This window comes from Zonotrichia leucophrys, chromosome 17, assembly GCF_028769735.1.
Source record: "Zonotrichia leucophrys gambelii isolate GWCS_2022_RI chromosome 17, RI_Zleu_2.0, whole genome shotgun sequence".
NCBI classification, from domain to species: domain Eukaryota; kingdom Metazoa; phylum Chordata; class Aves; order Passeriformes; family Passerellidae; genus Zonotrichia; species Zonotrichia leucophrys.
The window spans coordinates 11449002-11464644 of NC_088186.1; the positions used below are offsets into that span (position 1 = coordinate 11449002).

Genomic DNA, 15643 nt, shown 5'->3' on the forward strand with positions numbered 1-15643 from the left:
AAAACTTCTGGGAACTCAGGAAACCTCTCCACTAAATCATAAAATCACTGTAAAGTAAAACCAACTGAGGCAGCCAGTTACTAGGAATTAGTATTTTGGCAGTTATGCTAGTAATTATTGGTGCTTAGTCAGTCTAGTAGCACTTGTTCGTGGGCAAAGATTCATCTGTGTCGGAAGGTGAGAAGGAACCTTTTTTATCTTCTTTGGTTATACTTCCAAGCCATGAAATTATATCACACCCTTTAATAAACTTTTATATCACAGACTTTAATATACTTGTAATTGATTTTAAAAAGCTCTGAAGATGTCTCAGTGGAAGAGTGCTTTACTGGTCACCAACACACAGCCCTTGAGTGACAACAGTGTAAATCTTCATCTCAGCAACTGGAATCTCTTTGACAAGCTAAAACTAAAACAGCCCCACTCCACAGCTCTGGATAAGACTGATAGTCTGATTTAGATAACTGGTCAATAGTGGAGCTCACCGTGACCCTGTGTCAGTCATAATTATACCTCTGCTTTTCTACTAACCCTCTAGTATTTCCTTTTTCTCTAATAATAGTTTATTTTCAACCTTAAGGTGTTTCATGCAACCATCCTGTTCAGGGCTGTGATGGTTCTTGGACCTTCCAGGCATGCTTTCTGCTGCCCTTTGTAACAGCGCTCATTCTGAGCAGGCAAGTATGGAGACCAGAAAATGTGGTTTTGGCTTCTGTCAGTGATTTGGCCTTTCGTATTTCTTTTCATGCTCAATGAGGTGTAAGTGGGACACTTTGGAACAGGGAGTTCCCACCATCGTGGCAGAGGAGAGAACAGTGTCCCAGCCAGTACAGTAGAACCAGTGCAGCAGGCTCCTGTGTCCTGTGGTAGCTGCACGTAGGGGCTGCGGGGATGGAAGGGCTCAGGGCTGGCTGCCTGCTGCAGCTCCTGCGCGCTGCTCCTGCACCTGCTCCATGCCTGCAGATTTCACCCAGCTGCTGATGATCTTGGCTTCAAGCTTGCGCACCTCTGTGACGGATGGGGGGTCAGCTGGGTTGTGTCCCCTAAAAAGCAGAGGAAAGTAGAGCAGTGTCAGTTACTGGACAGTTGGTACTTGCCTCCTTTACAGGCAGAGTCTGTGACTTTAAGGACAGAGAGAGATTGACTGGTTTGTGCTTCGTATGTGTGCCCTGGAAACCAAGTTGCAGTGTCTGATCTCCAGTACAGTTGGGCAGCAGGCCCAAGCTTGCCCTTGCTGGCTGCTCCCCCCTCTGCTCCAGGCCTAAAGGCAGATAGCTAATGCCAGATGGCACTGGACTACTTCATGTGACTGATTGCTGCAGGCTGTCTCACACTTGTGCCACCCCGTGCGCAAGAACATGATCTAATGACAGTAGGTGAGCTGAGTGCCAAGTTCTGCACAGCTCAGCATCCCTGGAGGCTGAAAGAGGCCTGGGCTGGGGAACAAGATCACTGTTCTACATTGGGCTGCAATAGCCTTGTACCCATCCTCTTTAGGTACTTGCCCTGTGCTAGGCGCTGGTAAGGCCACAGTTCAAATCCTGAGGTCAGTTTTAGGTCCCCCTTGACAAACAGGACATGGAAGGGATGGAGAATGTCCAGGGAAGGGAATGGAGCTGGGGAAAGGTCTGGAACACTGGGAATGGCTGAGGGAGCTGGGGGTCTCAGCCTGGAGAAAAGGAGGCTCAGGGGGGACCATCTCACTCTTTACAACTCCCTGACAGGAGACTGTAGCCCAGTGGGGGGTCAGGCTCTACTCTCAGGTAACAAGGAACAGGACAAGAGGAAACAGCCTCAAGTTGAACCAGGAGATGTTTAGATTGAAAAATAGGGAAATTTTTTTATTGGAAAGGCTTGCAAAGTAATGGAACAGACTGCTCAGGGAAGTGTTGAATTCACCATCCCTGGAAGCATTCAAAAACTTGAAGATGTGACACTCAAGGACATGGTTTAGTCATGAACATGGTGGTGATGTTGGGTGCATCTTAGAGATCTTTTCCAACCTCAACAACTCTTATGATTCTGTGATTCTAAAATATCTCCTGGTTGTTTGGGCTGTGGCTTGCTGAGATCAAATACCCAGGGAATCAGGATTTTGCTAGGCAAAGGAAAGTTTGGTACTTACCGGAGATCAAGGTGATGGGCACCTCCTTTAATGGTAAGTGCAATCAGTGAAGGGCTGAGACTGCTGTTTATCTGGGAGGAGAAGGAGCAAAGATCAGTTCTCACCAAGTTACTGGGAAGAACTGGACACGAGTTCTGAAAATTGGAACATGATCTGGGCAAGATTGAGGAAAAGCATGGGAAGACATCCTTGGTACAGCTGGTATCCACAGCTAACAGTCTGAATGAAGCAGATCACCTGTCCAAAATGAAAGGAATGTTTTCTGCAACTTGGGAACTTTCAGCTGATTCCAGTACAGGTACTGTACTGTACAGTACAGGAAGTTAGGTCTCCTTTGGATCCATGCACCGTAAGCAGCCTGTTTCTCATGGGATCCCAAGCCAGCCTAAAACACTGAGCTTCTGTATTCAATCAGGAGCTCAACTAACACAAAATCCAGTCCTGGGTTTTTAAATTTTAGACTGGACACTGACAGCACTCTGACGTTTTGTTGAATCTAAGACAAAACATCTAGTTTGCGTTGCTGCTCATAGCGTCCATCTGGTCTCACCAAGTGTGCTAAGACTAGAGAGAGCCAGGAGCATGTGGCTGGCATCACTGAATCTGCGTGTGAACACAGAAACACACCAGGTTGTGATTCAGACCCTGGGTGTGGGGTAAGGAAGGTCCTGCCGTGCCTGCACCAGTGAAGCCACATTTGTTCCATCAGTATTCCTGGCTGAGGGACACTACTCAGTGTAGTGTCCCGAGAGCCCTCAGTGGTTCAGTGGCTCATCATGGAACAGCTGCTTACAGAAACTCAGGTTAAAACTGAATTACCAGTGCTGCTCTGAAAGGGAGGGAGGGCAGTATGTCACCTGCAAAGGCTGCTCTGTGTTCAGGGTACAGGAATGCACAAGCTTACCCCACCTCCAGCCCATGGGTCCAAGTCTCCATTTGAAAAAATGATGTTGCTTGCACTTTTCAGGTCTGAAATTCAGAGAGTTCATAATTGAGAGGTCTCCTTCCTGCCCAGTTATCCAAATGTGTTTGGCTACAGCAGCAAACATGCCAATAACAGAAAACATCAAATAACTGAACAAATTACTGGTAGTTTTTATGTTATCTTCTTCTCTACCAAAAAGATACAGAAAGGTCTGTTTGGCTCAAGTCAGCACAAGGCTGTGACTTTCTGCCAGGACTCATTAGTGTGCTGTGCCTGTCCTCATGGGGCTCAGCTGGACAGATGCAAACAGGGAGACAGCTACACACAGAGGGACAAGCAATCACTACAACTCACCTTCCCCCCAAAAGTTTGTCCGCAGCCAGTGTGCTCGCGGCCTCACACGCCACTTGTTCCAACAGTACTGCTCACGCATAGCTTCTGTGAAGGGCATCTCAGGGAACATGTCCGTCACATTGTTACTGTTAAACGTTAAGTTGATCTCGGTACAAACCTAAGAGAAGTACAAGAGCTGCCATGGGGCAGGGGCATAGACAGGATAGCAGCTGAAACCTGCTGGGGTCTCTAACCTCTTACCTGGTAGTCCCAAGCCTCTGCATCTGAACCGATGCCACAGCCCGTGGGATCAGCACAGGACTGGTACAGCTGATATATGTTATAACACTGTGCCAAGCCAGAGGCGTTGTAGAACACCCCTGCCAGGTGGGAACACAGCACAAAACCAGTCAGTAACTGCTGTCTCACCCATCATCTCCCACATGAAACTACATGGCCAAAACCAAGCCAATGGTTGCGTGAGTGTGCAAGGATGGGACAGAACTCACAGAGCCTGGAACTGTGCAAGGTTAAAATCCAGCTTTATGGCAAAGCTTTTATATGGGGCTCAAAAATTCCTTCAGATGACACAAACTTAGTTATTGTCCCCAGTTCAATGCAATATTGTCCTGTTTAGACAATTTCCTTTGTAATGGGTTAAAAGCCTAGCAGGCAAGCAGGGCTTCAGCTATGCCCAGTAGAGCAAGTCCCTGTGGCATCTTCCTCAGCTTACTCCTCTCATTTCTCAAGAAGAAAACTCCTTCCAAGCCATGTCATTCTGGCATTTTATTCAATTTCTTTTGAGGCTCTGATTGCTAAATGTGGATCAAAATTCTGGCACCCTGAGCCCTGTGATGTTCAAAGAGATGTTAGGACACTAGTTTCCCTTATCATGAACCAAGCAAACCTGATGTGACAGCAGTACCATTTGAGAAATGATATGATGGATAAGTGCTAGTCTGGTTCTCTGCAGGTAGAGGAATGGATTCACATTAAGGAGATGGAGTATTATTGCCCTGGAAGCAATCAGTATCTCCATTCACATTGTCCCCATTCACCTGTTGCCAGTTCTGCATCACAGCCCATGGCACTACACTCTACCTGGCAGGAGGTGGGCTGATGAAGCACATGTAGAAAAAAGTCTTTTTCTGTATGACACAGAGGGTCAAGTATGGAGGAAAGCCAGTCACCTGCCTAAAGTTATGGCGGATCATTCCTCTTGTATGATTAAACTCCACCAAGTGAATGCAGCTGAGGAGACAGGGAGAGGCATGAGGTGCACCCCTAGAACTGGGAGGAAGAAATCCACCCTTGGCTTATTCAACTCAAAGAAACAAGACTACCACTCTTCCTCACAGAAGGAGTAGCATGTGAATACATTCAGTAGATCTGACAGGTTTGTCAAAATATTAGTGTTTTAAGAAAGCTTCTAGCTGCCAGCCAAATATCTTTAGCAGTGATTAAGGGTTGGTATATTTCTGACTTGGAGCATGTACATAATTTGGAAAAAAAAAATTGGCTCCCAGTCATACTAAATTGCATTAAGTTTGGTAGAATTCCTTAACTGGTTTTTTTTGGTGCCACTCAGAACCTGTTTTTCTGAATAATGACCAAGGTAGAACTCGTTTTTAATAAGCAACTTGAGAGATTTTATGAGGACCTCTTCAAAAGTTCTTTGAATTTTATCTCTATTAATAATTTCCTTACAAACGCTGCTGGCTGACAAAATAAGTGCTCACACAGATAAATATATATGTGTGTATACAAGATGTATTTAAGATTGCCTTGCCCCTGGATTAAGACCACAGGACTTTTTCTCAACAAGGAGACCAGAAAACTTCCTTCAGTGAATGTGCACGGAGCCCATGACTGCTGGAGCCAGAGTATGGGTAAACTTCTACAAAAGAACTATCTCAGAAGTCCACATCACATGGACAGACAACAGGCTATGGGGCTTCAATGCCTGAGAAACACGACCAGAATAAGTTGGGAAAGGTGAGAGAATGATCCTATGGGCGACTGTGGGACATCCCAACAGACAAAATCAACAGGAGGCAAAATGTCCCAGAGAGAGATCAGAGTCATACTAGCTCCCCTGACACAGCAATGTCTATGATAGGTGCTTCTAGAACATGTGGTGGTACATAAAAGATTAAACTGATAATATTAACTCACCAACAAGAGCAGACAAGCCTTCAATTGGGTCTTTATGGGCAATAATTTGTTCACAGCCAACCTGGGTAAGACACATTACAGGCAAACGGCAGACAGAACAGTTACCAGTTGCTTTGTGGAAGGGCTAAGCTGGAAGATTCTTTAAAATTATTATTTACATATTTTATGGTTCAGTAGCTTTCCAAAGGCCTAATGCAACAGGTCTGGAAGTTTTTAGCTTCTTCCCCTGCAGCACCAAAACACATAAAAGCAATGAGGCAGGACAAAGGCAGACAGTTCCTTCACCAAGTTAGGGAGCTGTGGAGGAGCCACAGTGGTACACAACAGTTCCTCCTACAATCAGAATATTTTAATGTCCTTTTCAGGGATTGAGGGGAATGTGCAGACTAATTATTTCCATTCTAGAGGTCATTAAACAGACCCTAGAAGGAAACTGGATGCCTGGTGGAGCCAGAGGCAGCATGTCCAGAGTTCCAGTGCAGAAGAGCCTGTGAGACCTCTTGCACAGTGTGCTCCAGGTAGGACAAGAACCCTAAATGCCACAAAGCCAGAGGCAAAGGAAGTCCCATGGGCTTGACAACACACCAGAAGACACTGAGAATTGCAACAGCCTCTGGTGATCTGGGATCAAAGCTGGTACCTTTCAAAAGCAGCTGGTGTCTTAGAGGTCTTTGTAAACCCTTGAGAACTTGGCCCTTTTCCCACACTTTGCCATCTATGATTCTCTTGAAAGTTCACCCATTTCCCAGCCCCCATAGCAGCAGGTATTTTTCTGCATTATACCTGAGGTATGTCAGCTTCCTGGATAATACTTTCAAAAGAGCCTGATTTTCACATCTTCATCCTTACCCACCAAGAAAAATACATCTCTGAAAGCATGTTGAGATGGGCTACAACAGAACTACCTTTTTTCTTTTTTTAAAGCTGCAAGCTTTTAGTATTTAAAAGCTGAAGTCAACAAGCTTGCACAGGTGTTTTTGTCCAAGGTAAAGGCAGAGCAGAATAGGAGTGACTCCAGCAAACTTCTCAGCAGTCACCATCACAGAGAAGTTTCAATTATGTAGATTTACTGTCATACTGGAAGGGCTGCAACATCCACCACTACTGGTCACCCTGTGACCAACACCAATGGTGTCTGCCTGATAGTGTCCTAAGCTCCACTCACCCACTCACACCAATGTTCTCACCTTCACTGGATTGGCAGGGAGGTCACCCATGAAGTCGGTTTTGTATGGATAGTTCATCATGGCCATCATGGTGAAGGCATTTCTAGCAAAACCAAACAGCTGGTAAACATCCTCCTTGTTAGAGATCTTATTGCATGTGGCCATTTTGCTGCTGATCTCATCATAGGCTGCAAAAGAAAGGAAAATAAAAGACGCAAACTTCAACAGAGGAAAGTAATACCAAGCTTCAGCATCTTGTTTCACTCAGGAGTAAGAAGATGCTGTAACATAAGAGGAGGTTTTTAGGGGAAAGGACACACTGCATCTAAATTTACACCCATGAACATAACATTCAGGCATAGCTTCCCTGAGCAGTGTCACAACCTTGTGTGGCCCTGAGCCCAAGCTCTGCCCCACATGGAGCTCCCTGGGGAGCCTGGAGGAATCAGCACCTGCCAGGACAGAACTGGTCCCAGCTGAAACAGTGAGCAGAGCAGCTTGGTACAGCCTGTCCTCTCCCGTGCCTGATGGCTGCTCCTGCTCATGCCTGCGGGCCCTTTCCCTGGCTGGGCTGCTGTGTCCCACAAGGCAGGCTCCCCAGGCAAGCTCTCATGCAGGAGAGCAAGGTACAACATTTAGGAACCAATGGGATTCAAAAGCTGGAAAAACTGACAGAGAGAAGAAAAAAACCAACTTTTTTTTTTTTTTAAAAAAGAAAACAAAAATCCCAATCCCAAAAAAAACCAAACACCACCACCACCCCTAGCGGAAAAAAAAAAAAAAGAAAGAAAATAAAGTGCAGCTTCCTGGGAGGAGGGTGTATCTACAGTAAGAACTGCCAGATGAGAACAGTCCTCACAAAGGATTCTCAAGATCTCAAGACATGCCTTCAAACATCAGTGGGATGCAGTGGTCAGCTGGAGTCAGGAAATACATCTTTAAAGACATTCCTTCAAGATGTACCCATACACCTTTGCTTTTCTGCTGCAGAAAGCTGCTCCCTTCATTTTCATCCTCCATGTTTTGGAGTCACAGATCCTGTCCCCATGCTTTCTACAGCTGACCACTAGAGCATGGCTGCTTTTGCTTGGAAACCCACGGCCTGGGACCTGACTCTGGATACACACTTGAGGGCTGAAGCCTTAAATATGACCACCTTACACCCAGCTGCAGGAAGCATTGCCCCAGGCAGAGCTCAAAGAGCTTGACTGGTTAACAGTAACATTCTTCTTGCTGTTACCCAAAGCTAAAAGGATCCCTTGGGCTCCTCTGGCAGTTCCAGGACCAGCAGCAGCTGGGAGGCACACAGCTCCTGACACACAGCATGACAGACCAAGGCTCAAGACAGACCCAGAAGCCACTACATCTGTCCCAACACCACATATGGCTTCCAGGAGATGCTGCATCAGCCCATGGCATCTGGTCCAGGCTACTTAGAAGCCATTGCAGAGGTCTTCACCAGTCTATCCTAACTGTCCAAGACTAGAGATGGAAGGGACTTGGATGATTGCTTCAGGACCTAGACTGCCCTCCACATATTTCTCAGATGTGTCCAGTGAGCTGAGTCATGCAGCTGTCATACCCACCAGAACAGCTCTTCATGGTGTGGATATCAAGGACAAGTATCTGGTGAAACATATGGCTTTACTAACTATAAATACTATGCAAGTGGTTTTTACCTGCAAGTGGTTTTGCACTTTGGTGCAAAAAAATTATTTCATTAACACTGTGCAAAGCTCCTGTTATGTTTTGACACTGGCACAATGCCAGTGCCCCCATGAAAATACACTTTCCCTGGTATCTGCTGTGAGATGTGACCAGGAATAAGCAAAGCAGGCTCCCACTTAGAAATAAAGAAGACTTTATTAACTAAACTACAAGAAAAAAAAGGGAAACACACAAGGAAAATGAAAACCTTACAAATCCATCTCCCCTTCTCCCCCACCAAATTTCCAATATAATACATTCCCCAAATCACCAACTCTCAGTCCGGCACCACCCTTCAGACAATCAATCTTCAGTTCATCAAGAGGAGAAGAGTCCTTCTTGTGCCATGGTGAACTTTTCCTTTCATGTCCAGGGCTCTCACCACTGCACACGGACCAGAGCTGCTTTTAGGGTTGTCTTTTAAGGATGCCTTGTTCCATTCCAAAAAGGGCACAATCTCTCCTTTGGGACACCTGTGCCCCCCCAAATTTTTTCACCCCCTGGGGCCGAGGGGCACCAACACTGAACCCTCTTGGGTCCAGGGCATTGCCCCCCCTGGAATACAGTCTCTGTATCACAAAGAAACATGGTTCTGTCCATGGCTATACAAAAAGAGTACAGCAAAAATGCCACTCCATCATCTCTTCCACCCAAGGTTCTTCTCTATTGACCTCTCGCCCTTGCCCAGACCTTCAACACTTGCCCATTCCTTCTTCATCTTCCACTCTTATCTCTCTTCTAGGAACGGTTAATGTTCTGTAAAGTTTTCATTGCCCACAAAGGGTTAAAAGCTCCTACAAGCGGCCAGACTCCTCTTCTCCCCCACTGCCCCTCCACTGCTGTGCCTGCAGCACATGATATCAAATTCCAAGATAACAGTCCCAGGCACGGCTCCCTCCCTCTCTCTCTCTGTCTGTCTCCCGGGGAAGAGGTGGCGGGGGCTGCCCAGTGCCTCCTGGTACTTCTTTCTTCCACCCTTCCACCCTCGGGGCGGGGAGGCCCACCTCTCCCCGTCTGCTTTCTCCTCTCCAGCCAGCAGCTGGGCCGGGAGAGAGATCTGAACCCTTCCTGCTGGAAATCCAAAGAGAGCCTCCCAGGGGAGAGCTGTGGTTTTAACCCCCCCCCCCCCGCCCCGGTGTTCTCAGAGGCAGATCCAATGCCCCAGTGGCCAAACCAGGTAACAGTATTAAAATCTGAGCACCCACTGGCCTGACCACAGCATCTCAGAAAACCTATTTCCTGTCCAACCACCACAGCTCCACAGAGCTACTTATGTGTGGTGTTACATTTTATTTAAATGATACGCTCTGTCTCACCCCTCAAAAGCGTACCTTTTATTCCAAGCCTGTCATCCTCCCCTGAAGTATCATGTATCTGTAATCTCATTGGCCAAAGTCTTATTCCACACCCACCTTGAATCTCCCTGTTAACCTGTATGAGGGAGACCAGGCTCTCTTTTGGACCTTTTCTCCCTAGGCTCCCCCTCTCTCCCCCTTTCCCCCTTCTCCTTCAGAAACCATGCTGCTCCCGGGGGTGGGACCTCCAATAAAACCTCATCAAATTAGCACCCTCAGAAGCTGCGTGGAGTCTCCTTGCCTGCCTGTTGTTACCAGTGAACATACGGCTTAGGGGTCCCCCGGGGACTTCCCAGGGATCACAAATGAACAGCAACAATGGCACCCAACATGAGGCTCGAGCACCGACAACCCTAAGATGAAAATGGACCTCCATCACCCCACAGGCACAGCGCAGAACCCTGCAGAACACCAATTCAGCACCGCCTTTGGCACTGTGGGTGGCTACGCTGGGCTGCAGTTGCGGCCTCGCCACCGCTACGCAGAGGCCCCGTGAGACACCATGCCACCATCCCACCACCACCAGCCAGTGCAGCCCAGGCACCCAGAGAAGCCACATGGAGTGCACCCTGCCTGCCACTCACAGCACGGTCATTGTGGTGGCAGGGCTGAGCCTGCTGCCCCTGCCCGGAGTGGACGGGCTGTGCAGACCGCCAAACCTGAGCCCTGAACCACAGCAGTGGTGAAAGAAGGCACCAAAGCCCACCAGTTTCTGCAGGGGAGCCACCAGACGAGGAAGCAGATTTCAGCTTTGCCCGAGCCCCATATTGCCCAAAACTGCTTTTGTCAGTTCCGTGACCTCCTTCCTCAGTCTTACTCTCTTCCCCCGTCACTGTTCCTTCTTCCTAATTCCATCCCTAACCCACCTTCCCCTAAACAAATCCCCGCGAATACACTCCGTCCTGCTAAGCCCGGCACAGCAATCACATGGCTAAGCCTCAACATGGCTACGACCCTGTATGCTGTGGCTGCATGGCCTAGAGTTCCAACATAGCCATGACCATGTGTCAGCCAAGATTGCTTCAGCCACGTGGCACGGCACCATTTTCTACTTCTCCTCCCCAAAATCCCTTTCTTCCTGCTTTTTCTCCCCCATACTCTGCCCCTTCCCCGTCTCTCATGAACCAAGCCCCCCTCCAACTCCTAGTTCCCACATTCCACCTTCCAAATCCCACAGGGTAGGAGCTGGAAGGAGAAGAAGCTAAGAAACCAAAACCTAAAGCTTAAGTAATTTTGTAATACCAGTTTTAACAGCGTTGTATATATCATTGAATTGAAAATTCTACTTTATGATCTCCTTCTCCTATTACTCCAAGAGCAGAATAATATCCTTCTCTGCAATCCATACCCCTTTTTTCCTTATTTTGGGTAGTTCACTGGGAGCAAACTGCTTGAAGGCACAGGGTACCCTGAAAAGCTTTTTCTTTTGCAGAGTCCCAGGCTCCCCGTAACCTCCCCAATTCTCAATCCCTATCCACTTGAGCTAAAAAGAGCTTGTCAGCTAGAACTTTTTATCCTAAAACCCTGTAACCTTTTTATTATTATTATCCAATACCTGTCTTCTCTCCATTTCCCTCCTGTCCCCATGAAGTAGTTTTAACAATTATGCTTTTCTAGTTTAAATGTGTGTTCATACTGCAGATTGTCCTGTTTTCAGTTTTAGAAAGCAGAGGCCTGTCAGGTCACAAGGGTAGATCCAATGAGAAGCAATTTTCAATTGTTTCTTTAATAGCAAGTGTTCAGATAGTATTAGACTGCTGAATCAAAATTGCTGTTGGGTTTATGCTGTCCTCAGCAGGACAATGAACAACCTAAAATGGTGTCTGGGAAAGTATTTTTGTGGTGAATGCTCCCTGAGTATAGGTATTAGCTGATGCCAAATCTCTTTTTTTTCTTTTTGTTTTTCTTTTAAAGACCTAAAAGCGAGGGGTCTTCTGGGTTAAACCAGTTGGAAGGTGAAAGAATCAGTAAAGCTCAGATCAAAGGGTGAGAATCTGAGGCCGCAAACCTGCCCGGAGTCCAGGGGGGCTCCAGGTGATTCCCTGTCCCTGAGACGGGGAGCAGAAGTTGGCGCCTCAGCCTAAAAGGGGCGGCTGTGGTGGTCCAAAAAGCCAATTAGAAAAAGTGACACTATTAGGCCAGTCACGCTGAAAAGGCCAGTCCCAAAACTCTCATATGAGCTTAGTGCCAAAGGCTGAAGCTATTTGAGCAATCACCCATATGGACCCACATAACCTGTTTATTACAACTAAATGCTCATTTTAGCTTTGTGCCGTGTTAAAATAACTGTACCTTGCCTTTTACCAATCTCCTTACTATTCCAGAAAGATAAAAAAGGTTACTGCCCACCAAACTATTTAGCACCCTTTCAGAACTGAACACTACCTACCACCAAAGGCAAACATCAAGTCAAATGGACTGTTTAAAACATAATCCTCACTGGAAATGTATTTATTTTTATGCTGCAAAACGGTGTAATTATTGCTTAATTTTTAAATTGTTAATTGTCATATTTCTCTTAATCTTTTCTTTCTAGCAAAAAAAGGGTGAACTGTGGTGTTACATTTTATTCAAATGGTATGCTCTGTCTCACCTCTCGAAAATGTACTGTTTATTCCAAGCCTGTCATCCTCCCCTGAGTATAATGTATCTGTAATCCCATTGGCCAAAGTCTTATTCCACACCCACCTTGAATCTCCCTGTTAAGCTGTGCGAGGGAGACCAGGCTCTCTTTTGGTGCTTTTCTCCCTAGTTTTGTGGGGTTTTTTGTTTGTTTTTTTTTGTTCGTTTGTTTGTTGTTTTTTTTCCCCTTCAAATGCTTCAGCTTCCCTTTATTGATGGACGGTTGTGCTCTCCCACCCCAGGGCCCATCAGAGTGCTGGGTGAGGCAGAGCTCTGGGGTAGTGGGGGGACATGACTAACACAGGAGACAACACAGCAAGGGAAGCATGGGAAGCTCTGTGCATGGAGCCCACACCCTTCCCCTGCCCCCACTCCCGAAACAGCCAGCTGAGAAAGGCTGGATCTGCCTTGGATTGGGTCTGGACAGGCGTGCAGCTATTACAGGAGGGGGGGAGTAGCAGCTTGCCTCGAGCAAGGAGGAGTCCAGCAGAAGCGCTGACCACACATTGCCTCTCCCCTTCCCCAAAACCCCACACCAGGGCCAGGGAAAGGGGTATTTCACACTCTGAGGACAGTCTTTAGGAAAGAGGACTCCCAACAGCATGCAGGAACCTCCTATGATGACTCCAACACACATCAAGGCAGGATTACGGGGAGAGATTTTTAAAAAACTAAACACTTCAAGTATCTATTTTTTTTAGTGATTTAAGGTCTCTTGTCCCTGCTGTTGCTGCACTGGGTGGTGCTTAGCAACCTACATCCACTCTAGGGACAAGAACAACAGCAGAAGTGATAGCTGGTCTACTGCAAGGAGAGACAGGGCAGTGGGGTGGTGGGAGGGGAGGGGGGCAGGAAAAGAAGGACCAGTGGGCGCTCAGGGTACAGGCACCATACGCATAGGGAAGGGAAGGTTCCAGGAAGGGAAGGTTCGGGAAGGGAAGGGCCTAGGGAGAAAAGGGCCAAAAGAGAGCCTGGTCTCCCTCACACAGCTCAACAGGGAGATTCAAGGTGGGCGCGGAATAAGACTTTGGCCAATGGGATTACAGATTCATGATACTTCAGGGCAGGATGACAGGCTTGGAATAAATGGTACATTTCTGAGGGGTGAGACAGAGGGTATCATTTAAATAAAATGTAACATCACACTTATGTTTCAGTGTTGGTTACCAATTTAATGCTAACTGAAACTGTTAATAAAAGAAAAATATAAATTGTACAAGTGTCGCAGACATCTTTTTCACTAAAAATCCTTTCTTTATGTTTTTCCCTTCTGGGAAGCTGAGGCCCCAGAAAAATAATGTAAACAATGGTTATCTGCTGCTGTAGAATGCAACAGGTGTACTTTTGATTGGGCCATCTTGAATGTTTATAATTAATGGCCAATCAAGATGGAGCTATCTTGGACAGAGTCCGAGAGAGCTGCCTTTGTTATCATTCTTTTCTTTTCTATTCTTAGCTTAGCTAGCTTCTGAGGAAACCTTTCCTTCAATTCTTTTTAGTATAATGTAATATATATATATCATAAAATAATAAATCAAGCCTTCTGAACATGGAGTCAACATTCTCACCTCTTCCCTTCACCTGAAAACACCTGTGAACATGGTCACAGTACAAGCAGAAAGAGGAAGCCATATGGGCATCTGCACTGACTTATCTGAACAACTAGCTGAGGTAAAGCAGTACCAACATTTTCCCCCCATGTCTGGGAATGCTGGCTGCCCTTGGGAGCCATATGCAGGGCTCCCTTCTTACCTCCACTCAGGCACAGGTCCTTGATCTGCTGGAAGGCTTTACGGACAGCCGTGACACAGCCTAGGCTGGACTTCTGAAAATCCTGAAGGGACAGAAAAGATATGAGATGACAGTTTCCCACAGGAGATACTTAAGAGGCTGCAACACAAAGAACTGCCAGAGACCAGAAGATGACAGGGGTTATTGGCCTGCTGCTCAGCACCTCGTTTGCATTTCCATTAGCAGTGACACCAGTGCTTCTGCCTTGTCTTTCAGAGAGTCAGCATGTCTCTGCAGAAGCCACACTCTGGACAGCTCAGGCCAAGCAGCAGCTGTGTCACCAGGTCTGGCTGGGATGACCTGTCAGACAGAACACTGTGCCCTTCAAGGAGCATCAGACTGAGCATGAAGCACCAAGAGAATATGCAGCATGCCTCAGAGAGAGAGGCAGGCTGCAAGGGTCATAAGGGTTTTGCTGGTTTTAAACACAGAGCTGAGTCCTTGAAACTGCACTTTGCCTGTGAGAAGAAACCATAGGAGAAGTCAGTTATGCATTGGAAGTACAAGACCAAGATCTGCTTTTCTTCTTAAGCCTGCTAGTGGCCTGCCAAATGACCATGTTCTTTTTCTTAGGAAAACTATTACTGATCCTGAAAAAGCACTTTAAGTTAGGTTTGAAGAGCTGTGACTGGTTATGGTGGATGAAGTTGTTTCTGTGATTGATGGCCCAAAGAACTCAAGCTCTTTCTCCTCTCTCAAGCTGTAAGGCCAATTAGGTCTGCTGGCAACCAGTGTTTTGTAACAAGAAGAATTATTAGGGTTCTTCTGAGGTCTCTTTACCTGGCTAGAGCAAGGTAAGTAACCACAAACCACTAGCTAGGCATTTTTCTTATAAAGACCCACCCTCAATTAAAAAATAGATTTGGCACCTTTCTTTTCTTCCTAATTCTGCCTTTGTTGGATAATTATGTTTAAATAAATAATTTTAGAGTTTTTCACTGTTTACTTGGGCATCCCTTTAGGAGTTGCAAAAATCCTTCTGGATGTGCTTATTGATCTTCACTTGCTAATGGCTATAACTGGAGTGTGGGAATAGTTTAGCCTGGGACAGAGGAGCAGGTCTGCTCTGGCAGCTGTGACAGCTGAGCTCTCCTCTAGGCACTGCTGGGCTGCTGCCAAGCACTGCCTGGCATGAGGACCCCTACAGACCAGAAACAGTTCAGCTTAGCAGAGGCAGGAGGAATTGCAGTCATTCCCTGTGCCTTCATTGGGATTAAGAACTCTCATGGGTGTTCTCAGCAAGAAGAACAATCAGATTTCAGATGCATAAATTGCAAATCAGAGCAACCTCCACACTGAAGATGGAAGGGAGTACTTTGAAACCACATAGTGCTTGCTTAAGAGCTCAGCCCAGAGCTTGACTTACTACTGCAGAGAGAACAGATTTTTAAATTAGTCGGAAAGTCTTTTCACATGAAAAGATTTTTAAATTAGTTGGAAAGAT

General features: G+C 46.5%; 1 protein-coding gene across 2 annotated transcripts in view; it reads right to left on the bottom strand.

Moving 5' to 3' along the window:
* Positions 1 to 228: 228 nt before the first annotated feature.
* Positions 229 to 15643, bottom strand: part of DPP7 (dipeptidyl peptidase 7) — a 29116-nt gene continuing 13701 nt past the window's right edge. Inside the window, exons 6-13 of one of the 2 annotated variants that reach the window (XM_064727789.1) lie at positions 14161 to 14242; positions 6746 to 6912; positions 5559 to 5619; positions 3645 to 3763; positions 3405 to 3561; positions 3030 to 3094; positions 2126 to 2196; positions 229 to 1043 (exon numbers count right to left, since the gene is read on the bottom strand). In XM_064727789.1, coding sequence (XP_064583859.1) covers positions 902 to 1043; positions 2126 to 2196; positions 3030 to 3094; positions 3405 to 3561; positions 3645 to 3763; positions 5559 to 5619; positions 6746 to 6912; positions 14161 to 14242 — 864 coding nt within the window. In that variant the 3' untranslated portion in view covers positions 229 to 901. The remainder of the gene's footprint in view (positions 1044 to 2125; positions 2197 to 3029; positions 3095 to 3404; positions 3562 to 3644; positions 3764 to 5558; positions 5620 to 6745; positions 6913 to 14160; positions 14243 to 15643) is intronic. The other variant, XM_064727790.1, reaches the window with a different exon arrangement.